This window comes from Homalodisca vitripennis, chromosome 8 (genome assembly GCF_021130785.1).
Source record: "Homalodisca vitripennis isolate AUS2020 chromosome 8, UT_GWSS_2.1, whole genome shotgun sequence".
In the NCBI taxonomy this organism is placed as follows: Eukaryota; Metazoa; Arthropoda; class Insecta; order Hemiptera; family Cicadellidae; genus Homalodisca; species Homalodisca vitripennis.
The window spans coordinates 114,865,290-114,893,003 of NC_060214.1; the positions used below are offsets into that span (position 1 = coordinate 114,865,290).

General features: G+C 37.5%; 1 protein-coding gene across 1 annotated transcript in view; it reads left to right on the forward strand.

Annotated features, from left to right (window-relative positions):
• LOC124367938 (rotatin-like) overlaps positions 1 to 27,714 on the forward strand; it is an 84,590-nt gene that overhangs the window by 41,515 nt on the left and 15,361 nt on the right. The window contains exons 20-29 of the mRNA XM_046825152.1: positions 1,108 to 1,255; positions 2,297 to 2,475; positions 6,215 to 6,393; positions 8,772 to 8,859; positions 10,481 to 10,574; positions 18,443 to 18,581; positions 19,739 to 19,902; positions 23,075 to 23,284; positions 25,006 to 25,229; positions 26,958 to 27,162. Coding sequence (XP_046681108.1) covers positions 1,108 to 1,255; positions 2,297 to 2,475; positions 6,215 to 6,393; positions 8,772 to 8,859; positions 10,481 to 10,574; positions 18,443 to 18,581; positions 19,739 to 19,902; positions 23,075 to 23,284; positions 25,006 to 25,229; positions 26,958 to 27,162 — 1,630 coding nt within the window. The remainder of the gene's footprint in view (positions 1 to 1,107; positions 1,256 to 2,296; positions 2,476 to 6,214; positions 6,394 to 8,771; positions 8,860 to 10,480; positions 10,575 to 18,442; positions 18,582 to 19,738; positions 19,903 to 23,074; positions 23,285 to 25,005; positions 25,230 to 26,957; positions 27,163 to 27,714) is intronic.

The following is a 27,714-nucleotide window of genomic DNA, read 5'->3' on the forward strand; positions in this document are numbered from 1 at the left end:
TAACAGTTGTTCATGGTCAAGGGTGTGAAACGCTTTTCTAAAATCCAAAAATATTGTTGTAGTTGTATTCTTAGCTTCTACTTAGTCGATGATGTGTTCAATAAAACTAATAATAGCTGTAGATGTCAGTAGATTTTTGGTGAAACCGTGTTGTTGTTCAGTGACCAGGTTGTGATGTGTCGGGTATTTTGAAAGGCGAGTGAGTACTATTTTTCAATAAGTTTTGAAAATGTTTAAAAATGTGAGATTGGGCTATAGTTTGTTGCCTCACTTTTATCACCCTGTATGAACATTGGAATTAATTTTGATAATTTTGGTTGACTTGGAAATTTACCAGATTGAAAGGAAATGTTTATGAGAGTAGTTAAAGGAAAAGCTATGTCATATTTGCAGGCCTTCAACGACTTTGGTGAAATTTTATCAACTCCTGCGGAGACTTTAGCTGGAAAGGAGTAGATTGTTTTAATAACCGCTAAATAACAATACTAAACGTTGAATACAACTGGAAATTTTATTGTACTTCAGAAGCATGAGTACCAACATAATAAAAAGAGATATCATGACAATCGGACTCTCCAAACTCGTGAAATGTAAAATTTCTTGTTTCTTTTTGAACACATATTTTATATTTCTTTTGTAGAGTAATAATTTAGTTTCCATTCAAAGTCAAAAATAAAAACATTTGATTACTATAATTTTAGTTACAAAGTACAAGATTGGTAGAAGTTTATAGAAAGTCTTGCTAATTAGCTACAATATGCCTTCCAGTGCATACAATATACATGGACAGTCCTAGGATTAAATCATAATAAAATTTATAAAACAAGAAAGGGAATACATCTACAATTTTATAATATTAATTCAACACAAATCAATATATAATAATTAATTTACAGTTTAGATTAATGAGTGAAAAGTCATAATAAAATTATGTATGGAATTATTTTTATGAGAGAGACCTTAATTTATTAAAAAAGGAATAATGTATTCTGAAAAGGAGTAAGAGAAGTTTAAAATAGTTTGAAATATACTAGCAAGTTTAAGAAAAGTAATAAATTGAATGATTGGGCCTCTGCAGTACTTTATGAATTGCATCTATTGTTACAGTGGAAGAATGTAAGTCTTTACCTGCTAGAACTGTGCAAGATGTGCGGTAAGCAAGGGTCTACAAGTGGATGGCAGATTGTGGTCCAGTTGATCCTTCAGTGTGTAGAAGCTCCTCACAGCTCTTCAAATCAGAATTTCTTCAATCTGGGTAAGATATGAGCTTGTACCTGCTAGAACTGTGCAAGATGTGCGGTAAGCAAGGGTCTACAAGTGGATGGCAGATTGTGGTCCAGTTGATCCTTCAGTGTGTAGAAGCTCCTCACAGCTCTTCAAATCAGAATTTCTTCAATCTGGGTAAGATATGAGCTTGTACCTGCTAGAACTGTGCAAGATGTGCTGTAAGCAAGGGTCTAAGTGGATGGCAGATTGTGGTCCAGTTGATAAAACAACATACTGCCACGTTTCTGCCAAATACAATGATAAAGAACTAAATGATATCATAGGTGTGGGCCTAATGATTCCAATGTTCTATGGGAATTTTGCATACGAACTTTATAATTATTAAATCTTTAAAATCGACTTCCCTTCACACTGATGTCGACTCACAAGCGCGGGCGTCACCATCTTGGCTCGACATTGCAGCTGTAGTCGGAAAAAGTGAAGATTAGTAAACTAGAAGTCTAAAACATGAATGCATGAATGAAGCACTCGAAGTTGAAATAAGACTCGGTTGAACTTGCCTGAAACAAAATCACGACGTATTAACAATTATGGAGATAACTTAAAATTCATGACAACGTGGTCTCGTCAGAAGGGCATTAGCACACTATTATCAATATTAATCTGCCAAATAAAACATCAACCAAGGTAAATTACTTTACTATTTAAAGATTTACTTTATATTACATTCAAAATTAGATGTCTTGCAGGAAAGGGCTAATTTATAATACAAAAATATAAATTTTACTGATGAACATGGTGCGCGAGATGTTTTTCAGCAGCAAGAAATGCAGCTATAAAATTTACGAAAGAAAAAAATTAATATGCATGCCAATTAGGTTATTAATTCACCAAGAATTTAGTTCCAAGAACATCAAATGTAACTTATATTAACCCGTAAGGAGTAACAGGGTTGTGAAAATATGTATTATATAAAATATAACTAAATAACGGTACAGATATCTATTAAAAGAAGGTGGTTAAAGTATTTTGTTACAAGTGATGCTGTAAATTTGTGTTTGTGCCGCAGTTTCCCTGAACAGTAAGCTGGAGTGTCTGCTGGCCACAGTGACTGGACAGACTGCGGACTGCGGACCTCTGTGGAGACTCTTGGCGGCCTTCCACTGTCACTCGGCGCAGACCTTCATGGGGCTGAGTGTCGCCAGGCTGACCGTGCTCTGTCTCAACAAACTGCTGTCGCTCGCTCAGGTCGGTAACACTACACGCAAAGTTTGAGATCTAACATGTATGGAGCAGTGTGTTTGACCTAGTTGACCGGTTCAACGCAGCCAGTTTGACGTTTCACTCTTTGCGCACGTGTGTATTGGCCACATTTACCAATCATGATATGACTTTGTATGTTGTTTCCTACTACAATGGATCTTGGATAGTGCAAAAATTACAAATTACAAACCTTCAACTTTTCTTCCGTTCCATTGACATTTACATTAAACATAATGTTAAAGTAGGATGGTTAGTTAGAATTTTGTTTTGAATAATTCAATATTTGTCTATCACATATAATTTCTGAGCTAGAAATTCATGAAGTAAACAAGGTAACATTCCAACCTCATGTCGTCGCGACCAGAAGACTAATTATTTACCGTGGATCCGCCACTACATTTCCCCTAGCCAAACCTAACCAACTTTGATGAGGGAAAGATATACTAATAATTTGAGTATGGTTCCGAAAATTCCTTAACTACAACACTTAAGCCTAGACGATCTACATACACTTCTATCCGGCCTACTCTATACGATAGCCGCACAATGAATCTGACACAACCTCCGCTCTCCACTTGCTATCCTAGGCAGGAATGGTCCTTACAGAACCTGTCCAGTAGTAGGATTCCAGATAGTAGGAGGCTCCCATTGTTAAAGCTATGACCTAATGGTCAGTGCAGATGGCTATTGTGTTTGTGGCTACTGATAGATTACGCGCCAAGTTCAAATCTATAGTGGCACTCGACGCAACATTACAATGCATAGTATAATACTGTAGTAGCTGAGGCGATTGCCGTACTGACTGAGTTGGGTAAATTATGTGATGTTAATTTTAGAAAAGCCTGTTCTCTGTCACACAACTCAGCGCCCGTCTTATTTCCATGAATTTAGTTATGTGAGGGACCTGAATGTGTCTGTGCCGTGCACATTACGTGGATGTGTGTGTGACCTTACCCCCCCTCCTCCCAATTTCTCAGTTCAGCCTTCACTGTCACAATGTATGTGTGAAAATCTTACAACATGTACAGTGGTTTTCATGTTGCCTAAGGATTAAGACTAAATACTTTGTTGTTCGTTACAGTATATTAGTAAAGTTAATAAAATAATAATGTATATAAGGTATTTAAATGTGTTTGTATCATAAGTGTCTCTTTTGTATAGATATATTATTTCTCATGTGTTCCAAAAGAATGAAAACATGATCACGTAAACTGGGTTTAAAAATGTTTCCTGCTATGCTTCAACGTATATCGTTCGCGAAAAAGTCTGTATCACAAAGAGATTTTGGGATCCAATACTAAAGTGCCTTTTACCACACTGTCTTTTGAAGACTATTGAGGTAAACAAAACAATGAGCATAACCTCTTGTCGACTTTGTGTTGTGATCTGTTTTGGTTTAGATTCAGCATAGGAGTTTGTGTAGAAACAGCATATTTCAGTTGAAACACATATCTACCGTAGGATAGGATGGAGATGAATACTTTTGCCTCAAACTTGACTCCATTTTGCCAAACATCGTGCTTGGTGAATCAACATATTTCAAATAAGATGGAGTTAAAATTACCTTACCCGTCTCTTTTTAAGACACTTGCGTTATTCAAATTTATTTTACTGCTGTGTAATCTTTCACTGGTTTCTTGATGACTGAATCATCCCAAGTACCACTGTATATTGATCAATTTATGTTTATGTAACAGTTTTTCACTATCAATTCTTTTTCAATATGATAACAATAATTGTTTTGAATAAATAATTTACTCGTAAAGAAATTTATTACGGTGATGGATAATGTACAAGAGATGGATCCTGCTGATGGTGGAACTCGTTTGGATTCTGTTCTTATGTATTGACTGTCACAGATAAAAAAAGACGGAAACTATAAAAAAGTTTAGAATTTACACGAGACATCCCTGCTCACAATCTTAAGCTCTTCTAACTGTGCTCGCCTGTTTTGTAGAACTTAGTTCTCAACTTAAAACTAACCCTAGCGCAGCAGTTTTTTTTTTAGGCTCCAAAATTACTCATTTACATCTGAATATATATTTATAAAAAAGTACAGTAAATGAATATTTTCATGTGTTTTTTACACTTTAACTCCTTAAGTGTTGTAGGCGTATATATACGTCTGTGGCCGAGATTCGCCAAAGTGCTGATGACGTAAATATACTTCTCGTGTTTTTCCAGTAAAAATGAAGATTGTATTGTTTTTTATGTTTGAGGTGATTCTGACATATTTGTCTACTGGCTTCAAGCCAACTAGCCCTTAGTTATTAGGTCAAGGTGGACAGAGGAGGGGTAAGAGACTATTCCGCCATGCGCCGTCTGCTGGCATCCGTGTCATGAGTCACTCGTTCAGTTACTGCGTTGTAAACATGCGTGTCATTTACACTTGAATTTATTATTTTCAACTTTAATTTTTTCTATATTGCGTAGTAGATAGTGATAGAGTGATCCTCATATAATAACATAACACCTTCCCCCCACCCCTTACACTTTCCCAAAAAAATCTTTTAACATAAAACTTAATGAGAATTTCTATAATATCACAATTAAAAAAAATATATATAATTTTTAAAATTAAATAGTACATGAGAATATTTAGAAAAAAAAAACCAGCCAGAGCAGAATACAGGTCTGAAATTAAGCCAGCACTTAAGGGGTTAAGGAGTAATTTTTATAAAGTACTGTATTTCTCGCTGAAACAGTATGATGATACTCTTAAAATGTCAACACTTTCCACTCCAGTCAATTTATTTATGGTAACTTTAAAATATTCAAGCTGTTACTGCCAAGTAAAAAACTTTCACTTCCTCCAAATTAACCCTTTGCACACCACTAATAAATCTATTAACTTACCTATAACGCCAAGACTAGTAAAAAAAGAATTTTGTTTAAATTCAAAGCTAATTTTTATTATAACTTGATTGTAAAAGGTAAATGCAAAAAAAATATAAAACAAGGCATTTTACTTAAAATTAGTGTATTTTTTGATAAAAATAAAAAAGATCTATTTACAAAACTTTATTTTAAATAAATTTAAATTAAATTAAATACACCTCATCACATTATAAAATATGATAAATATTTCAAACTAATCACAACACTACCACACGATGAAGAATAATAAAGAGATATGTAGTAGACGTGCATTTGTGACAACCGAAAAAGCAGTAGTACACGCCACCGATATATTTGGTTATGGCTCTGTAGAAGACGCAGAATTAACGAGCAAGCGGTTGGAGTTAGACAAAGGGCACTCTCTTCCCCCTGCCTTTGAGTGAAGATCGTTTATAAATACTTTCTTAGCAACTGCGACAAGCATTTCAAAGGCCTTTTGTGAACTAAAAGTTTCTCCAAGGGACGTAATCTTTAATATCTGATATAACTGTATTTGGCGTTTTGGTCAAAGTCTTGTATTCTAATATATCCGTCTAAGGTGTGGGAAGTGTTAAGACCTAAATTTTATGAACTTTTAATGATTTTCTTGTTTTTTCATAAAATGAAACATTTGGTACACCCTGCACACACTCTACACCCTGGAGGAGTTCCTGGATGCAACAAACACCTAAGTGACTTTTTCCTATTACATTATACTATGTTTGACTATATTACTGTACTTAATGTTCATGTAATAAAGAAATATTGATTGATATTGATTGATTGATTGAATGGTAATGTTGTATCAGAACAAAAGAAGATATAATAAAATTGTTTGCCTGTACAGGATTGGGAACATCGGTGGTTAAGTGAACCTCACCTCTGTTACCTCCCCACCCTGTGTGCCAGCAGAGACATTGTAGTACGAGCCTCAGCTCTACAGTTGCTGGCCGGACTGTCTCGCAGTGTCAGAGGAGCAGGGACTGTCCTCCAGCTGTCCCCGGGACTCTTCGAGTGTATTCTCAGGTGAGACTTGAGATGCTGCAGTGTTGTGTCACATGTGGTGAAGTTTGTCAGCTATGTTATCAGCATATTTTAAATTGAAAAATAGTCGGTCCGACTGAATCAGTAAGAAATTGAATTATTAATTTATTCTCATGGGATTTACATGTACCGTTAACATAAAAATTGAGATATAAAGAGATACATAAAAATTTGTTATAGCAACATTTTTGGAAAATAAGGATTTCATGACAATCCTTTTTCTCTTGCTTCATAAATAAGTGATGTCAGAGTAGTTTTTTATGGTAAAAATTATGTTTTCACTTTTCATACTTTTGTTCTCTAAAGAGAGATTTTCTAAAAACCAAAGTTCTGTATTATTAATTTTGAGGAAGTTAATGTTATCATATTTTTATTTCAGGAACGAAGATTGCAAATTTTTGGAGCATTTACTTTTAATACTTAATGTTCTTAACTGTTGATTTTAATGAAGCAAGCAAACGACTTGAAAGCATGTTAACCCTATGATTGGCAGGTTTTTTCTTTGTAAGAGTGCCCTAAAAAGTGAATTTTGTCTCTTTTAGGTGATTTGCATTTATTCATGAGTAGAGGTGTTATGAAAAATACTCAATTTTACATGTTTGTAATCTTTTAGTGTATTTATACACAAAATATTCTAATTATACAAAAAAGTTATTATATTTAAAAATATGGATATAAAATAAAATATTGTTGCATAATACAAATAGAACCGGTAACGTAAAGTGAGGTTTCCTTGAATCCAGAATTGTTCACAAGCAAATTAGCACAATAGAATTAACTGATTACTTGAAACAGCTGATTGAATGCTGTCATATGGCAGTAAATTGGGCCTAAAAAAGAATTAAACTGAGATCTAGTGGGAATGTCAAAAACTACTAGAAAGTGTTTGTTATCTATTCCACTAGATCACATAACATATTCAGGCGTGAGTTTATTCACAACAACGAAACATTATTGTGAAACAGTTTAGCACCATAGCGCTTCCCGCACGGGTATTGGGATTACTGCAGACGACACATAGTGCGCTCTCGAATTCGTTTTGGGATTACTAGTCAAAAGGGCAAGAAAAACAGCCAACGAAAAATAGTATAATGAATAAATTTGTAAACAATTTTAGTATAATCATATGACACTTTAACATCAGAAACATGTAGTCTATCAGAATGAAATGACCTGTAGACTTGAAATTCTGCATGCAATCTCAGCAAAAACTGTTATGGCGTCAGCCTGGAATTGAAAAATGCCCGCCACGGCAAACTTCTGCTTGTGATGAATATAGTATGGTAGGCCGGCAGTCCGGTTACCCAAACAGCTGATAAGCTTTCGTCTCTCCGTGCTGTTCCGGCAGAGTTCAGACTTGGATGAGTCAAGTGAATTCCAGTGCCAACAGACAAACCCGGTGGTCTTCTAAACTTAATCTTAGATAAATATATTTATAAGACTATATATTCTCTTGACTGCTTGACTCCGGCATAGGATGGCTTTCTCTGGAAGTGTTCTAGGCAATATGCAGGTAGGGTAAACTGTTGGGAATGTCTTGTATTATGTTGATGGATGTGGCTAAATCTCTGTAGATTCTCTTGTACAGCATACATAATTACTTCAATTATATAGATGGAGGGTACTGTGTGTATTCCCCATTCACTGAATGCATCCTTGCATGACTCTCTTGGCTTCAGCCCAGCTAGTATCCTTACAGCACGCTTTTGTAGAACTAAAACTCTCTGGAGATTCCCTCCTGATGTGCCTCACCAAACCAAAATTCCATATCTTACACAACTTTCAAAAAGTGCATAGTATGCGACTTTAACTGCCTCTACAGTGAAAATTGTTCTAGTTCTTTGAATTGCATACAAAACTGAGCCCAGTTTGCTACATAAAAACTCCATGTGGGTAGTCCACGATAAGCATTCATCTATAACTACACCCAGATGTTTTGTTGTATAGAGTTTTCGTTGAAAACCAAGTCATTCTTATGACAGTATTCTTGTGCTAAGTTAACTGATATAAAACTTTTGATTTCTAGTTGCTCTGTGGTGCTATTACAAGTCAGCAAAACTGTGTCATCAACAAACATTACAGCATAACTATAGTCTTGAACATATTTCGGAAGGTCAAGGGTGAAGAGCACAAACAGGACTGGTCCTAGGACAGATCCTTGGGGGACACCTCTCTCCATAGATGTCAGCTATATCAAAATAAAGCATTTATTTCCCAACAATGATCACGATGAAGTACTGATACCCGACAGAATATACAAAACTGGAAGATATTTAAAACTCATTCTGTTTAAGTAAACAATCGACTATATTATAAATGAACAATGTGTGATGTTCTACTGAAATATGCATTTGTTGTAGGGTAGTTGTGGATCACAGTGAAGCCAGTCTTGTGAGAGAGCATGCAGCGCTCCTGCTGGCCAACATTGTCAAGAACTCTTCTTCCAAGGTAATTAGATACATGTGTAAACTTTGATTGAGGTCGGATTATATCTGCTCCATGTTGGTTAAACCATTTTGTTTCAGTTCAGAAATGTTGCTGTCTAGCCCCATGTTGTTTCTTGTGTAGGTTTGCGGCTCACGTTGGTGGTCAATTTGCTACTGGTCGAGATGTGGGAATCAAAATTATCCAGTATTTGGTGTGGTAAATTTTAAGATGTCAGAATGTCCCACAACATTTTTGGAATCAATTTATACTGGATTTATTTTCAATTTATAATGAGTCGTGTCTTGCGTCATTTATTGCCCAATGTAGGTGGTGTCAATTTTTTTAAAAGGTGTAAAACTCGTTTAATGAATTCCATAAGAGTTAAATTATTTAGTATTTAATCTTCATTATATGTTTTTAGGTGCACTAATACAGTTCACATTTACTCAAGGCATGGTTGCTCAAGTTCACCAATTCTTTTATAATTTACTTCAGAAATATAATTTTTTTATAGGTAAATGTGTTTTCTTACATTACATTGTACAAATGTACACTCATTTATTTTCTATTTTACCAGGAAGCAATAAATATAAAACAAATTTGATCATCTATATGAGCTCCCATAGTGACGAGGTGTTTTCACTTGGAATGCCAATTCAGAAAAGAGACGATGTTGGGCGAGAGTGGGGGATAACGGAAGTTGATCTCTTCCACTTTCAATCAAGGACATAAACTAATAAGTTTGAAATTTGAAATCTTGGTTTATACAGTTTATAAAATATAAATTTCTTTTGTAATCGCTACAATTTAACTATTTGAATTTACTTCAATATAGCATTATTTGATTTTTACCCTATTAATTTATTGTAACGTTCACACCTGTTTTAATGTCACCATCAGTAATGAGGCTAAATTATGAGAATTAATTGGACTTTATCCGCCTTATAATTTGCTGTGAACTTCCACTAATTTGTACTGCATATTACCGATCTGTCACAACTTCATAAAACCAGCTTTTCTAATTCTTTTTACTCTTTGTGCTCCGAAATATTTTTAGATATGATTGACGTAAACAAGCTGTACAACACCCATGGAACTGAAATATTGACCTGTCTGCATCAATGTATTTCCCTACTTCAGTTTGCCAGATCTGAGTTTCAGTTAAAAGTTTCTTATCAATTTGGTACATAATATTGAGAACCAAACTTTATTAATGCATTAAAAAACATCATTATTCGGGAAGTCTCGCTTGGCAGCTACTAGCAAAATGACAACACCGATCTCATTCTGAAAAAAATTGGTAAAGAAACCTCAAATATAATCACTGTACACAAATAACTGATTTCCAACATCTTCAGTCAAAAATGAACACAAAGTTTTATGCGAAACTTCAAGTCTATACTTCACTTCCTTGTTAAGATATCCTGTTGACTTAAGCTTCACAAAAACTCAGCCAAATTCCATGGCTGAACTGTCTTACTTCAGCAAAAGGTAAAACATTATAACGTTAAGAAGTTAAAATACCATCTTTAATATCTTTTAACACAAAACTATTTAACATTAGAGTTTGTTGTATAAATTTAAGTTTAGAATGTATGAAAATTACAACACAGTGAGACTATGTATATATGTTTGTTTGCAGGAGTTGGCGGTGTCTGCAAAGAAGATAAACTTGTACCAGGAATTCCGGGACTCTATCACTCTGGTCTCATTGACAAGCCCGTCCACACATACAGGTATAGGTGACCCTAATTAAGATTGCATATTACGATAAGTACCAGGAGTTCTGGGACTCTTGTCAGTTTAGTTTCATTGACAAGTCCCTCCACACATACAGGTATAGGTGACCCTAATTAAGATTGCATATTACGATAAGTACCAGGAGTTCTGGGACTCTTGTCAGTTTAGTCTCATTGACAAGTCCCTCCACACATACAGGTATAGGTGACCCTAATTAAGATTGCATATTACGATAAGTACCAGGAGTTCTGGGACTCTTGTCAGTTTAGTCTCATTGACAAGTCCCTCCACACATACAGGTAATGGTGACGCTAATTAAGATTGCATATTATGATAAGTACCAGGAGTTCTGGGACTCTTGTCAGTTTAGTTTAGGGACCCTTTTTTTTGCTTTGCAAGATGGCTGACTGTCTATTCTAGCATTTGCTTTGTTGGTACATTTAAGTCTATACCTGTGCTGAAATTGTCGATCTGCTTCCTTTGCCTGATCTGGACTGTTCTCTGAGTACTGTGAGTTACGACGAATATGTGCGAAACTGTGTCACTAACTGTCTACATTCTGTAACCCACGATTCTTGAACTGCTACTGCCGATCCTGACATCCTTGGTTCGGCTCATTTCCATCATTCCATAGTCAATGTCATGGTTCAACATTCAATGTTCCTGTGTCGGTCGTCTGCTGTCATCACCATGTGAACTGCTGTGAGGAGTGAACTGCATGACCTGAAATTCCACGGCCTTCTAGATTTCACCTCGGACTATATAATACCACAATTGTTGTTCATGTTAATTTGCATTTGTTTGTGATATTTATTATTGTTTGATGTTTATATATATATTTATGTTATATTTATATTTATATTATATATATATTTATGTTTGTTGTTGATATTTATTATTGTTGTTTATTATGTATGTATGATAACTGTTATTTCATTGATTGTATTAGTCACATTTCAACACCGCAATACATCTAAACTAGCCCAATCTCTACTTTATCCTTTTCATTTCCAATTATGAATACCATATGCTTGGAAATATGTCCCGTCTGTGTCAAGAAGGTTAAGGACGACGAGGAGGGCTTACAATGTGACGACCCATGTAATAGATGGTTCCATAGGCAATGCGCAAACGTCCCAAAAACTGAATACACTAAAATTGCAAGCAACAGCACCATCAAGTGGTACTGCACTAGGGCTGATTGCGTTCCCCAAAACACTCAAGCATCGCCCGATATTTCGACTGTTTTGAGCACTCTAATTGGTAAAGTCGATAGCCTGGCCACTATGGTAAATAAATTAAGTGATGTCCCTGATGACACTAAAATTATTAAAACTGAAATTCAGTCCATACAAGAAAAGCTTAATACTATTGAGCCCAAGCTTGAAGAGCTAGATAGGAGGTTGACTACCCTTGAGCAAAGCGATGGTTCTGGCAGTGGTTCAAGTATCAATAGCGTAATTGAGGAGTTGCATGAGCGCAATCTTAGGAAGAAAAACTTGATTGTTTTCAATGCCCCTGAGTCAACTAATAATCTACCACATGATATCAAAGCTCATGATACTAGTCTTCTAACTTCCATAATTCATAGTTCGATTCCAGACTTTGATGTATCTCGCATAAAGTTCTTCAGGTTGGGCTCCGTGGTGGCTGGAAAACCTAGACCAATCAAACTAATCTTACCCTCTGAGGGTGATATGAATCAGGTTTTGAGTAGCTTCTCAACTGAACAAATTTCCTCCTTAAACCCATCCCTTAAAGACGTGAAACTATCTAGGGATCGAACCCCTTTGGAGCTTTCTTCACTGAGGAATCTTCGTCGGGAACTTGAATCGCGCTTGACAGCTGGAGAAAAGGACCTGACAATCAAGTACAGGAGTGGCTTCCCAAGGATCGTCAAAACAAATGCACCTAAAAAAAACTAAACTCATCCAACGGCAATGCATGTAAATTAAAGGGTTACTATCAGAACATAAATGGAATTAGAACAAAATTAACCGAACTATCTTTAAATGCAAACCTTAGCTCTTACGAATTAATTGCACTCACTGAAACCAATCTCGATCCTGGTGTTCATGATGCTGAGCTAGGTCTCCCACAGTTTCAGGTCTACCGATGCGATAGATCACTCATGACTAGTAACAAGCGAAGTGGAGGGGGCGTCCTCTTGGCTATGCACAGGAACTTAAACTCCTCATCTGTGCAATTTCCCTGCGATAATATTGAAGCTGTTGGCGTTCTTTTGAAGTATGGTCATCGCCTTCTTTTGCTTTGCGTTGCTTATATTCCACCTAATCAACCAACCTGTGTCTACCAGTCCTTATGTGATGCCTTAGAGCAACTACACCTTCAAGTAGGCCCTGAATGTAACATGGTTTTGGTAGGTGACTTCAACTTGAATAGCGCCAATAGTCCTGGGGTTTCTTCTGACTTGCTCTATGACTTGACAAACACACTCGGTTTACTGCAGCGAAGCGACATCTTGAGTGCTCGAGGCTCCCAGCTGGACCTTCTCTTCTCTGATTTGCCTTGCGATGTGCACAGGTCCATCGATTCCCTTGTCAACGAAGATATTCACCATCCTGCTTTAGACATGGATCTAAGTCTTCATTCATTAGCAATCACACCTCAGTATATACTATCACCAAATTATTTCAAATGTGATATCAATCAATTGAGAGCCGATGTCAACATCCTCAATTCTACTATTGAACACTCATCCCCTGATAGTGAGGAAAAATTCAATAAATACATCACTACCCTTAGTGGTCTGATTAAGAAGAATACACCACTTAAAAGGATCGGAAGATCACCATTCCCTCGCTGGTTTACCTCCGACTTAAAGTCCAAGATTATCAACAAGAAAATACTACATAGAATCTATAAAACTACAGGTCGTGAGAGCGACTACTTGGCCTTCTCCAGAGCCAGAACTACTTGCAGAGTTCTTGCAACTGATTGCTATAACTCTTATATCGAACATGTGGATAGGACGATCTCTACTAACCCAAAAGTCTTCTGGAGCCACGTCAAGAATCTTCGACGCACAGATTCTTTTCCCTCAAAAATTACCCTTGGGGATGATGAATCTTCTGTTCCTGATGAAATGTGCAACTTGTTTGCTCGCCACTTCTCAAGTGTCTTTTCTGAGTCAACTCATATCTCCCCAGCATTGATTCCGAGAGATTGTAACATATATCTTTCTCAGATAAGATGCAGCCCTGAGGAAGTGAAACAAAAGCTTGATTCCTTGGACATCTCAAAGGGTGTGGGACCCGACTGCATTCCTCCAGTTGTACTTCGTTATTGCAGCGACTTGATTTGCACCCCACTCTCGCGTTTTATCAACTCAAGTTTACAGGAGGGATTCTTCCCATCGTCTTTAAAAACAAGCTTTGTTGTCCCAATCTATAAGGATGGAAGAAGAGACTCAGCTACATGCTATAGGCCCATCACTATACAGTCCCCTATCACGAAGATGTTGGAGGCTATTGTCCTTGAAAGTCTAAAGCCCCTCATATCCACTATTTTGATACCAAGGCAGCACGGATTTACTAGCGGCCGGTCAACCGTCACAAACCTTGTCCAATATGAAGAATTCATTTTATCAGCCTTCTCAAGTTTCGCTCAAGTCGATGCAATCTACCTGGACTGCAGTAAGGCATTCGACAAGGTTTGTCACACTCTTTTGGTCTCCAAACTTGATTCATATGGCATATCTGAACCTCTTTTATCCTGGTTTAAGAGTTACTTGACCGGAAGATTGTCTATAGTCAGGTTTGGTGGTGGTTATTCTAATCCTTATCTAGTCAAGTCTGGAGTGCCTCAGGGTTCTCTACTGGGACCTTATCTTTTCAACATATTTATAAATGACATTGGGGAAGTCATCGAAAGCAATTTTCTTATGTTTGCTGACGATATCAAGCTGTTTAGTGTTTTGAATTCAATTGAGGATAGTGCTAGTCTCCAGAGATCCCTTGATGGGGTCTCTAGATGGTGTGATGAAAACTTCATGCAGCTGAATGCTAAGAAAAGCATGGTGATGTCTTTTCACAGGGGTGAAGAATTTGTACATGCCAATTATTACATTCAGGGCGTGGGATTGCAGCGGGTACAGGTTGTAAAGGATCTTGGCGTGCATCTCAATCACGCACTCTCACCTGATCATCACATTGACATCATATGTGCCAAAGCTAATCGTTTGTTGGGTCTTCTGTCACGTACAGCTAGAAGTGGCCTATCTACACACTCCATCTCAATCTTATATAAGTCTCTTCTACGTCCGATCTTAGAATATGCTTCAGTTGTTTGGAACCCCTACTACCAACATCACATTATCAGGCTTGAAAGGATTCAAGGGAGATTTGTTCGACTTGTTGGAACTACATTGGGCTTTCTTTTCCATGAGGTCCCTGTCGATGACGTCATGAAACAGTTCAACCTCTGCCCGCTGGAAGTTCGCCGTGAGCTTGCTGATCTAGCTTTTCTCTCAAGGCTTATCAATGGATCCCTTGATTGTCCTGATCTTCTTGCTATGATAAACTTTCGAATTCCACGCACTACCAGGTCAACTGAACTCTTTGTTCGCAAATATTATCGGACAAACTACCTGAAGAACGGACCCATGGCCAGACTACATAGCGTTGGAAACTGCGTTCCTGCCGAGCTAGACCTGTTCTGCACGAATCTGAAAACACTGAAAAAGAAATGGGTGTCCTTATATGTGGATTGAGGGGAATGTGGTTAACCAAGCTGTCTAAACTCTTTGCTACACTATCCACCACCTTCTGCAGCTCAACATAACTCTTCCCCATCCACTGACCAAACTTCCTTTGCCTTTACTTTGACCCTTCCTGCCATTTTTCTCTCTCTGACCTACATAACTCAGTTCCTGCTCTTTGTTACTTATAAATACTGTGCTTAACTTGCACTTCAGTTGTTGTAGTTTATACTTTTGTGATCTAATTAATGGATTTGTTGTAACGTCATATTATTATTGTTGTGTATATATTGTTGGTTTATTATATTTTTACTTATATATTGCAATTTATTACATTGATATAGCAAATTGTATTATTATGTTATTACATACCCGTATTTATTATTATCATTATTACATATTCTATAATTATGTTATTTTACACGTTTATATAATTGTTTGTAGTTATCTTAAGCATGCAATTTTGTTTCTTTGTATCCATGTATGTTTGTACCAATTATTCGCATGTCATCAATTCATTGTATTGTTAAAATGGCATTGCCGTTGGAATGTATAAATAAATAAAAAATAAATAAATTTAGTCTCATTGACAAGTCCCTCCACACATACAGGTAGTGGTGACACTAATTCAGATTGCATATTATGATAAGTACCAGGAGTTCTGGGACTCTTGTCAGTTTAGTCTCATTGACAAGTCCCTCCACACATACAGGTAGTGGTGACGCTAATTCAGATTGCATATTATGATAAGTACTAGGAGTTCTGAGACTCTTGTCAGTTTAGTCTCATTGACAATTCCCTCCACACATACAGGTAGTGGTGACACTAATTCAGATTGCATATTATGATAAGTACCAGGAGTTCTGGGACTCTTGTCAGTTTAGTCTCATTGACAAGCCCGTCCACACATACAGGTATAGGTGACCCTAATTAAGATTGCATATTACGATAAGTACCAGGAGTTCTGGGACTCTTGTCAGTTTAGTCTCATTGACAAGTCCCTCCACACATACAGGTAGTGGTGACACTAATTCAGATTGCATATTATGATAAGTACCAGGAGTTTCTGGGACTCTTGTCAGTTTAGTCTCATTGACAAGTCCCTCCACACATACAGGTAGTGGTGACGCTAATTCAGATTGCATATTACGATAAGTACCAGGAGTTCTGGGACTCTTGTCAGTTTAGTCTCATTGACAAGTCCCTCCACACATACAGGTAGTGGTGACGCTAATTCAGATTGCATATTATGATAAGTACTAGGAGTTCTGGGACGCTTGTCAGTTTAGTCTCATTGACAAGCCCCTCCACACATACAGGTAGTGGTGACGCTAATTAAGATTGAATATTATGATAAGTACCAGGAGTTCTGGGACTCTTGTCAGTCTGGTATCACCTACAAGCCCGTCCAAACATACAGGTAGAGGTGACGCTAATTAAGATTGCATATTACGATAAGTACCAGGAGTTCTGGGACTCTTGTCAGTTTAGTCTCATTGAAAAGTCCCTCCACACATACAGGTAGTGATGACGCAAATTAAGATTGCATATTACGATAAGTACCAGGAGTTCTGGGACTCTTGTCAGTTTAGTCTCATTGACAAGTCCCTCCAACATACAGGTAATGGTGACGCTAATTAAGATTGCATATTATGATAAGTACCAGGAGTTCTGGGACTCTTGTCAGTTTAGTCTCATTGACAAGTCCCTCCACACATACAGGTAGTGGTGACGCTAATTAAGATTGCATATTATGATAAGTACCAGGAGTTCTGAGACTCTTGTCAGTTTAGTCTCATTGACAAGTCCCTCCACACATACAGGTAGTGGTGACACTAATTCAGATTGCATATTATGATAAGTACCAGGAGTTCTGGGACTCTTGTCAGTTTAGTCTCATTGACAAGTCCCTCCACACATACAGGTAGTGGTGACGCTAATTAAGATTGCATATTATGATAAGTACCAGGAGTTCTGAGACTCTTGTCAGTTTAGTCTCATTGACAAGTCCCTCCACACATACAGGTAGTGGTGACACTAATTCAGATTGCATATTATGATAAGTACCAGGAGTTCTGGGACTCTTGTCAGTTTAGTCTCATTGACAAGTCCCTCCACACATACAGGTAGTGGTGACGCTAATTCAGATTGCATATTACGATAAGTACCAGGAGTTCTGGGACTCTTGTCAGTTTAGTCTCATTGACAAGTCCCTCCACACATACAGGTAGTGGTGACGCTAATTCAGATTGCATATTATGATAAGTACTAGGAGTTCTGGGACTCTTGTCAGTTTAGTCTCATTGACAAGCCCCTCCACACATACAGGTAGTGGTGACGCTAATTAAGATTGAATATTATGATAAGTACCAGGAGTTCTGGGACTCTTGTCAGTCTGGTATCACCTACAAGCCCGTCCAAACATACAGGTAGAGGTGACGCTAATTAAGATTGCATATTACGATAAGTACCAGGAGTTCTGGGACTCTTGTCAGTTTAGTCTCATTGAAAAGTCCCTCCACACATACAGGTAGTGATGACGCAAATTAAGATTGCATATTACGATAAGTACCAGGAGTTCTGGGACTCTTGTCAGTTTAGTCTCATTGACAAGTCCCTCCACACATACAGGTAGTGGTGACGCTAATTCAGATTGCATATTATGATAAGTACCAGGAGTTATGAGACTCTTGTCAGTCTGGTCTCACCTACAAGCCCGTCCAAACAAACAGGTAGAGGTGACGCTAATTAAGATTGCATATTACGATAAGTACTGCGGAGGAGGAGAGGCTGAGCTTTCTCAGTCTGAATGTGCTATACAATAAAGATTTTCTCTTTTAATTCAAAAATTCAAATACAATCATAAATATTTTCCTTAACCGGTCAAGTATTTGGTGATTTTCGGATGTGCACCCATACTTTAAAAATTGTATAAAATACAAATGTACTATGAACCTATATCTGATTTTTTCAGAAGAATCTGTAGATAATTATGGTGCATATAATTATTTTACTTTTAACAAATCCTGGAGCCAAATTTTTTAAGTATTGGGAGTGTATGTGGCCAAGAATGATAATATCATATTATTTAAAATATGAGATAGCCAAAATATTTTAAATTTTATAGTTGTCATTATGTTGCAGAAGCCAGCTCCGGGATGTTGTACACTCATCCGAGATTTATCAGGGCTGGCTGTTGGCTGGTCAACAACCTGATGGCCTCTGCCCCAGACAACACGCTTCAGCTGGTAGTGTCGAGTGGCCTTGCCGATGCTATGTGTAGGTGAGGTCATCTGCATCCCACCGATTGTAGTAGCAGAAATCGTTTGGAATCATTTTGTAAACAATAGATGGTTTAAGTTGGTACAGATTTTAGCGAAAGCAAAGTTCACCTCTTTTCCCCTGAGCTTGATAAGCTTGGTACATTACTAACCGGCTGTAGACTAATGACCTTAAGTTTTCCCCTACAAGAGCAATGTTAAATGTCATTTATTTTTTCACCTTTTTTTTTACTGTAGCGTTTTAAAAAATGATGAGAGATGTTTCATTTTAATGATGTAATTAATACACATCCAAGTACACCTTATTTGTTTTAAGTGACTTTTTCATTACTTGAACAATATTGTTTATAGGACATTATTATAGGAATTACTGTACTAATAAGCTTTTCAATGTGTATTAATTACACCTTTAAAATGAGACATCTCTCATTGTTATATAGATAAAATAAGGCTGTATTAGTGCATGAGGTTTAACATGGTTCTTATGAGGCTATAATCAAGATGGCCGCCAGTACAGTTGAGTCCTAATAGGACTGGTAATTAATCTGCTTTTATGATTTTGATTCTTTAATGATGCAGAAATTCTTTTAGACCTAATTCTTTCTCATTGCACTCAAGTAAAAAGTAATAAATATAAATCAACCACTATGTCCATTAAATGTTGATCACCGTACTTGTGAATTAATGAAAAAAAAGAGCTCGAGTCATTATTTGTATTTTGTATATTTTAATAAAATTTAATATTTTAATAAAGAGATTTTAATAAAGTTAACATTTTGTGAAATTTCATATTGTCAGAGACATTTATATCCTCAATTTTTGCACTCATATCTGGAATCTTGTAGTTGAAATTGTGAATCAGTAGTCTTTACTAATCTTTTCCATAGCATTAACAAAATCGTTTGTGATTATTCTTGGTCGTGTATTGTGTAGAAATACTATAATTAGTTACTAAAAATATTGGGCAAAACCGAACTATAGACTAAATGATGATACAGTTTTTAAGTTACAATATACTCAAAGCTGACGGTTTTAAAAAAGGATTCTTTTATATTTTTATATAAATCCTATTTTTAGTCAGATGACTTTTAAGTAGCTGGTAAACACAATTTTATTGGCCTTATAAAGGCTTAAATACATATATAGTTTATAATGACAGGATATTGGTGGACATTGAGAAGCTGGAAAACTACGACCTTGTTACCATGTTCGGGGCCGTGTGCAAGCTGTTGTCTCATTGTGTCAGTGGCTGTGAGCCTGCTCAGCTCCAGGACATACTTCCTTCACTCCTGTGTCTCCTGGACCCAGCATACGTCGTGCAAGGTGAGGCCCTGAAACATTTGTACTGGTGAGTAAACAAAAGGTGCAGTTGTGCAACTACGGCTAACGCAATAATGTTACTCGACCACTACCTGTTTTGTTTACATTGTTACACATTGTATATATTGTATACATTTGTATACGTTGTATACTGTATACATTTTGTGTACATTGTATACATGTGTATACATTGTATATTGTATAAATTTGTATAACACTGTATATTGTATAAATTTGTATACACAGTATATTGTATACTTTTGTATACATTGTATATATTTGTATACATTTGTCTACAATATATACATTTTTATACATCAGCCACTATAATACAATCTTCTTTCATTCTGTCAGGCTATAGTAATTTTTAAATTGTCACTATAAGTAACAAGTCATTATAATTGCCTACTGGAAGAATTATTCACAGTTGGGAGTGATGGAAGTGAGGGTTAAGAGAGCAATCTTTTTCAACTGGGTATGTAGTGCAATACTAATATCTGTCTGGCAGAGTGTCACAAGAGGAGGCTTCCCTCCACCAACCCCTCATATGCAAATTCAGTTTCTTCACTCACCTGCTAATCAGTACAGGGAAACAGTACGGTACCTCTGAAATTCCAGACGGCTAAAGACGTGGCCACTGTAGTATTGAAATTGAGAATATCTGCCATTTATAGTAAATGTAAATTTAGCTGCCATAGTCACTCCAGGCACAGTGCCCTCACCTTACAAGAAATGCACATGAAGGATATAAGAAACTTCAGTCACAAGGTGTATCCTTAATTTTTACACTAAAAATGATTTATTTTTTTTATCGTAGGGGGAATGTATTTGCGCACGAAGTGTGGGACTCCCTTGCGGACTACCCACTAAACCCCCTACGGGCCACGGAGGGCCCAGGCCGGAACCCTTTCGGATGACATCTTGCCTGGTCCGTGTGTCTTATGACCCATCCAGGACAAAACTACTTGTTTCGGAAGCTAGGGGTCAGCCAGGCATCCGTCTTCACGCTTCTGATGAAGGATTGCATGTACATGAGTGGTGATTGCATTCCAGGCGTCCTCACTCTGCAGCATCAGCTCCACAATGGTATCTGCCGAAACATCGCCAATTGTGGTGGCGAGTGTTCGCCTGGCCTCGGTGAAGCGCCCGCAAGCGAAGAAGGTGTGATGAACATCATCATCTTCCTCCAGGCAGTAAGCACACCGAGGCGACCTGACTTTTCCCATCCTGTAGAGGTACTTCCTAAAGTAACCATTCCCTGTCAGGAACTGACACAGTTAGAAATCTATCTCCCCGTGGCCACGATCTATCCAGGGTTGAAGCGAATGAGACGGAAGGTCCAGCGACCGTCCGATCCTTCCGTCCACCTTCGCTGCCAAACCTGCAGAGTCTCCACCCTGGCAGCAGCCAAGGCATCCTCTCTACCCCGCTCGGCAGCCTCCCGGAAGACGGTCTGTCTCTCAATGGCCAGCAGATCAATAGGAATCACCCCAGCCACGACCACCACGGCCGAACCGGAAACGGTGCAATAGGCGCAGGCGACCCTAAGTGCCGCTCTTCTCTGTACGGATAACAGCCTTTGACTGTATCGCCTTATCCTCATGACACCCGCCCAAACCTCTGCACCATACAGAAGGGTTGAATTTACAGTAGACATGAGGAGGCGTCTCTTACTTGACCTAGGGCTTCCTACGTTAGCCATCAGCCTGCCGAGAGACATAACCATCTTAGAGGCTTTGTCACACACCGCCTGAATGTGCTGCCAATACCGAAGACGGCAGTCGAGTAACACACCTAGATACTTCGCCGCAGTCCTTGTCCGAACCTCGACACCCCCCACATTCATAGAGATCAGAGTGGGGATTCTCCGTCGAGTGAGCATAACGATTTCGGTCTTGGCGACCGCCAGCTCAAGTCCGTGGCTCGTCATCCAGGCATTGACCCGAATCATTACCTGATTAAGGCGTAAATGTGCGAAGTCCGGAGTCCTCGCCATGATGACTGCAGCCACGTCATCGGCATAACCCACGAGGAAGACGTCGTGGGGCATCTCGAGGCGAAGCAAACCATCGTATGAAACATTCCTTAGCTCTGGGCCGAGAATAGACCCTTGAGCCGCACCGGCAGTGACCTCTTTCGTTCTCCTTCCGTCTTTGGTTTCATACAACAGCCGACGGTTCTTCAGGTAGTCCTGCACAACGACCAGGAGATAGTCGGGCACGCTGAAGTCCCCACACAGTGAAAAAAACCCCATAGTTTATTCAGCATGTTGGCATCATGACTACTTCATTTCATAAATACCATGGGCCAGCCGCAGCAATCGTCATGAGGAGGTGGTGTTGTGTCGTCTGCGTTTAGGTCACACACTGTTGACTCACGGCTTCCTCATGAACAGAGATAACCCTCCAGTCTGCGACACATGTGACACTGTTGTAACAGTGGACCGTGTGCTTGTCGACTGCCCTCACTACACAAGATGTGTTGCGCTCTTAATCTGCCAGCTTCGTTAACTGATCTCGTGGGCGACAACGAGGCTATAATTTAAGGCTCTTCGCTTTCTTAAACGAAACTTTCCTTTTGGGTTGAATATAGTTCTTGTTATTAATTTATTAATGTATATTTTGTTATCTGTTACGCTAATTTGGTCTTAGATTTACCCTTGTCATTTAGTTTTTAATGTTTATTTCTCTTGTTTGTTAGATTGACAGGTATTACTAGTATGGCCCATTTACAGCCATACCGGTAGTAATGTTTTCATTTTTGTTGTTCTGTTATTTAGTATCTATTCCCTTGTATTTAATAACAGCCAGATTGGCCCAATAACAGTCACTTCGGCAATAACATTGTTGAGTTTGGTATATTGTTGTTTATTATATTTGTTACCCTTATTATTTAGATTTTAACTATTGTCAGAGTGGCTCATCTACAGTCACCCTGACAATAAAAATGTTTGAATTGTTATATTATTTTTCTCGGTTAATTATGTAGTATCTTTAAGGTACAGTTTAAGTTAAGTCTTTATTTGGCTATACTTTATAGTAAGATTAAATGACAACCCTACAAGAGTAGGCGGTTGCTACTTGTACAGAGGCCATTGATAATCTCTTGTGTTTTATGACCCTAACAATAAAAAGTCCTTAAATACTCACTGTAAGTGTATCGATTGTGCCCCCAGACAGTGATCAGGCGGACAGAGGAGTGAAGGTATTGTGGCGGCAGGTCCTGAGGTTGCTGAGTGTAGCACTGCCCTGTGCTGAAGCCCAGCTAGTGCTGACCCAGCCTGCAGTCAATACACTCTGCCAGTGCATCAGCGGGGAGGTTTGTGCAACTCTCAAGACCAGTGCTCTCCAGGCCGTTCCGTCCTTGGCCAAACACCTCACCCCAAGTGAGTTTAGTTTTTTTTAAGAAGAGATCAGATTGCAGATCTCGAAATGTAGTGTTACTGATTTTTTGTAACACTGAACCATGAAAATGTCCAGAAAAATCCTGTTTCCTACACAATCCTTTCATCGTCAAAAACAAACTTCAAATAAAGAAGTGAGTTTAGTTTAGTCAGCCTTATTACTTGTGCAAGTTTTCAATCAAAATCAAGACAGATCCATGAGTAGATGGAGTTGAGAGTTAGAGTAGATGTCTGACTCAAATTAAGTTATATTTGCTTGGAAATTTACATTCCTCTTTATTTGCAAAAGAGAAATTCTATAAAACTGGTCTCTACCAAAAAATCTACCAACACGCTCTAGAGAAAATTGATATTATAATTGTACAAACATATATGGATTTTTTTTAGTTTGCACAGACAATTTATTTGATAAGTTTAAAAATAAAACAATTACATTATTACTTATCAGTGATAAAAAGTTAGTTACAGTAAAAAATTAAAATACAGTAGAACGCTGATTATCTGTCTAAAACGTCAATGACGAAATTCTCGCTATACTTGGATTACTCGAGCGGTCAGACATTAAGTTAGAAACACAAGCTGCCCGCAGGAGTGGCAGTGCTGTCTGGCTGTACGGCTGTGTCACCGTTCCACGTCCACGTGTACACCTAACGCCATTTTGTGTCTTTGACTTTAGTGTGGTTCTAACTGTCCGTGCTGTTGTTTGTTGTATTGTGTGAAGTCTAGTAATGTTGGCATGTTTGTCTTTTTGACAAACTTACATTAAAGAATGTGCAAGTGGATCAACCTTAGCTGCTGTCTTTTAAATGCCTACAAGACTTGGTGGCAAAAGAAATGAGTCTCAAAGCTTAAGCAAATGTTAAATTATTTCTTCTAAGCTAATTTTGTAACGTTTTTATCACATCTAAGTCACTAAACCTGAAAAGGTTTATGTACTGCATGTGCGAAACGTTCTTTAAATGTGTGTGTATTATACATACTAATATTGTACTTGAGTGACATAAAAGAGTGTTCTAATATGTGTTTCTAGTCCAATATTGTGTTTAATTTGCGCCCCACCCATCCCACTACTCTCAACCATAAAACTAGATTTTTTTCAGAAATGTTTCATTATCCGAAAACCTCCTGCATCAACTCTCTAGGATAGTCTGCACTCTGCTGTACCATAAAAAATAATGATTTTGTAAAAAAAATAATAAATTTTAAAAGTGGAACATAGGAGAAGAACAGGCTTGTCTGCTCTGCAGTTTGTGTCTTTGTGTGTCAAGCTTTTCTGTACAAAGAGTTATTTATTATCTGTATTCAACAAATCTTCAATAAAAAATATGTAAAAACCCAATTTTAAGTATTTGGCACAAAAATGTGTATTGGAAAAACTACAACTTCACATTACATTTTTGTTTGTAAAAGTTTCCTAGGACTTGGAACTAATAGTCAAATTAATAATTACTTATAATTTTTGTTTCAAACTCTGTGCGAAGTATGGCAATGAAGAACTGAATGTTAAACATATCAGCACTGGTATTAAAGTCACCTCAAATGTAGATCGATGTTATTTCAAAATTATGACTACTGCTGTTTATTGTAGGATTCTGATTTAAAAAATGTATTGATTGATTCTCAATCTGTATCTTTGGTTCTAAACTTACATTATTTTATGTCATTTTTTCCAGGTTTTTTTTCAAAAATTATTACTTTTCCAGGGGCGGAGGTAGAAGTTTGTGAAGCATTGGTGACCCAGTGGCAGTGTCGAGGGGCGGGGGGAGGGTCTCCTGTGTTGCCCGCCCTCACCGCCCTGCTGGGTCACTCACCCCCCGCCACACAGACAGCTCTACAATGCGGTCTCCTGGACTCTGTGGTCTCTGCACTACGGCAGGTCCACCTCTCCCTGCTGGTACAGACCTCCTGCACAGATAAGCTCAAAAAGGTGAGCCTTATACTGTTGAAATTTCTTAATATTCTCTCCCAAAGCTTAACCCTTCGCACGCCACTAATAAATCCATTAACTTTCCCATAACACCAAGATAAGTATAAATAATTTTGTTTCTTTAGGTTCAAAGCTAATTTTAACTAAATTCTAAAAGGTAAAAGTAAAAAGTATAAAACAGCATTTTACTTAAAATTAATATATTTATTGATAGAAAAAAAAAAAAAAAACTATATACACAACTGTTTATTTCAAGTAAATTTTAATTTCATTGTAAAATGTAATTAAACTGAAAGGATACGTAGTAGACGCGCACTTGTGAAATCGAGAATACACGCTACGGATATGTTTGGTTATGGCTCTGTAGGAGACGCAGAACTGACAAGCAGGTGGTCAGAGTTAGACAAAGGGCACTCCCGTCCCCCTGCCGCTGGGTGAAGTTCGTTTATAAATACTACATTGGCAACCGGAATAAGCACAGAGTGTGCACGGACATTTCAAATGCCTTTTGTGAACTAAAAAACTCTCCAAGAGACATAATCTATAATAACGGATAAAACTGTATTTGGTGTTTTGGTCAAAGTCTACCATTCTAATATGTCCGTCTACGGCGTGGGAAGGGTTAAACCACTCATTCTAATAGCACTGTAGAACAAGAAATGCCCATCCTCAAAAACAAAATATTTTACTCTTATATTTAACTGTTATTTTCCAAGTGTAGGGTGAAAATTGACAAACGTGTAACATGACGTTAAGTTATTTTTGTACACTAAAAATGTGTTTGGCCAACACAATTTTTGTACACAATATCTCTCACGTTTATTGATTTAATTAACTATTGTTTAAACATCTATTAACACTTTCACAACGACGTGTACTCTATCGGGTACCTGCACCCTTTCACAACTCCCATTGTGTACCCAATTGGGTACATAGTGGGCTTTCGTAAAGCACATTGTGTGTCCGATGTGATACACATTGCTATGGATTTCCTTATTGTGTTTATATTGTTTGCATGTCTTGGTGGTTTGTTAAATTTGATCCCGCATGCAAAAAAATACCTCAGACTATCCATTATGTACCCCTTTAGTTGCACGATTTTTTAATTTTTAAGTTAAATTAATTTTTACGTATCCCTTGGGGTACTCAGACAAAAATTTAATTAACATATTATAATAATTGTATGGAAATTGTGAAGCCTACTTACTTTTCTCGTTATACTAGACAATTAACGTAAAAAACCGTTAAGGTTTTTTGCCATTATTATAGAAACATTAGACGACAAATACAAAAGTACAGAATAAAGCCATCATTGTGAATGTGTTAAAACTCGTTATTACAAATTTTAAGTACAATTCTAATGGGATTCTGATTATCTGAATGTACAAGAAATTGTTTTACTTGATTTAAGAAAACCTAAAATTTTATGTCAAAAGTTTTGTTTGTAATTTAATTATTTTAGCTCAAAATAATATTAATTGAATGTTGTTACTATACAATTGTTTTGTTTTCTTAAACAAGTTTTCATTGAAATGCCAGACTGACAAACATATGGTTGCTTTTGTATGATCTAAAAAGTAGTTGTCTCAAAATCACATTCAATCACACTGAAATTAATTTTAAGAAAAATTTGAGAATATATTCTTTAATTTTTTTATTTAATATTAAATTCATACTTGGCTCTCACCTTCACAAATATTGAACTAAGCCCATGGTCTAATGTTACAGAACAACCCACTCGTAAATGAGATGTCCTCGTACCTGAACCTGCTGACCAGTTTTCTGTACGGCAGTGACGCCGTGAGACTAGCAGCAGCACGGCTAGGACTGGCTGACCTTGTACACAAGGTGTGGCTGTGGTGTCAGGTGGACCCACAGTATCTACTGATGGCTGTGGACTTGCTCATCACCTTCACTGCCAACTGCCCTGAAGGTGAACATCTTACTTGATGTGTGATCTGTAGACGGTATAAAATATTTTTTGACAAAAGTCTCTAAGCCATTTTTATGTAAAAAGACAGTTATAAATCCAGGCTTTTTTAATTCGTTATATTATTTTAAAATCTAAGACATGCTTGACATAAATATTTCATATGCATATAAATATTTAAGATAAAAATTAAACAGGGTGGCCACCCATTCAGGGGAAACCGGGAATAAGCCAGTAATCTTACTAAAGAACCGGGATAATATCAAGAACAATTTTTTTGTTTCTAAGAACTTGTTAAATAAAAAAATAATTTGACATGTCCTTCAATCATGACTTGATTAATCTCAACACATCATATGTTATGCGACGTGGTCCTCGAAACTGTGAATGAAGATGAACATATGTTCATGAACCTCATCTGACGCTGGTTGCCTGCACTAGTGAAGTGGAGTTTATATTGGTTGGTTCCTATCCCTGTGTTGCAGCAAGCCCTCAAACACGTAACAATCAATTGGACAATTAAAGTCGGCCAACTGATCGTCTTGGGCCTCGGCC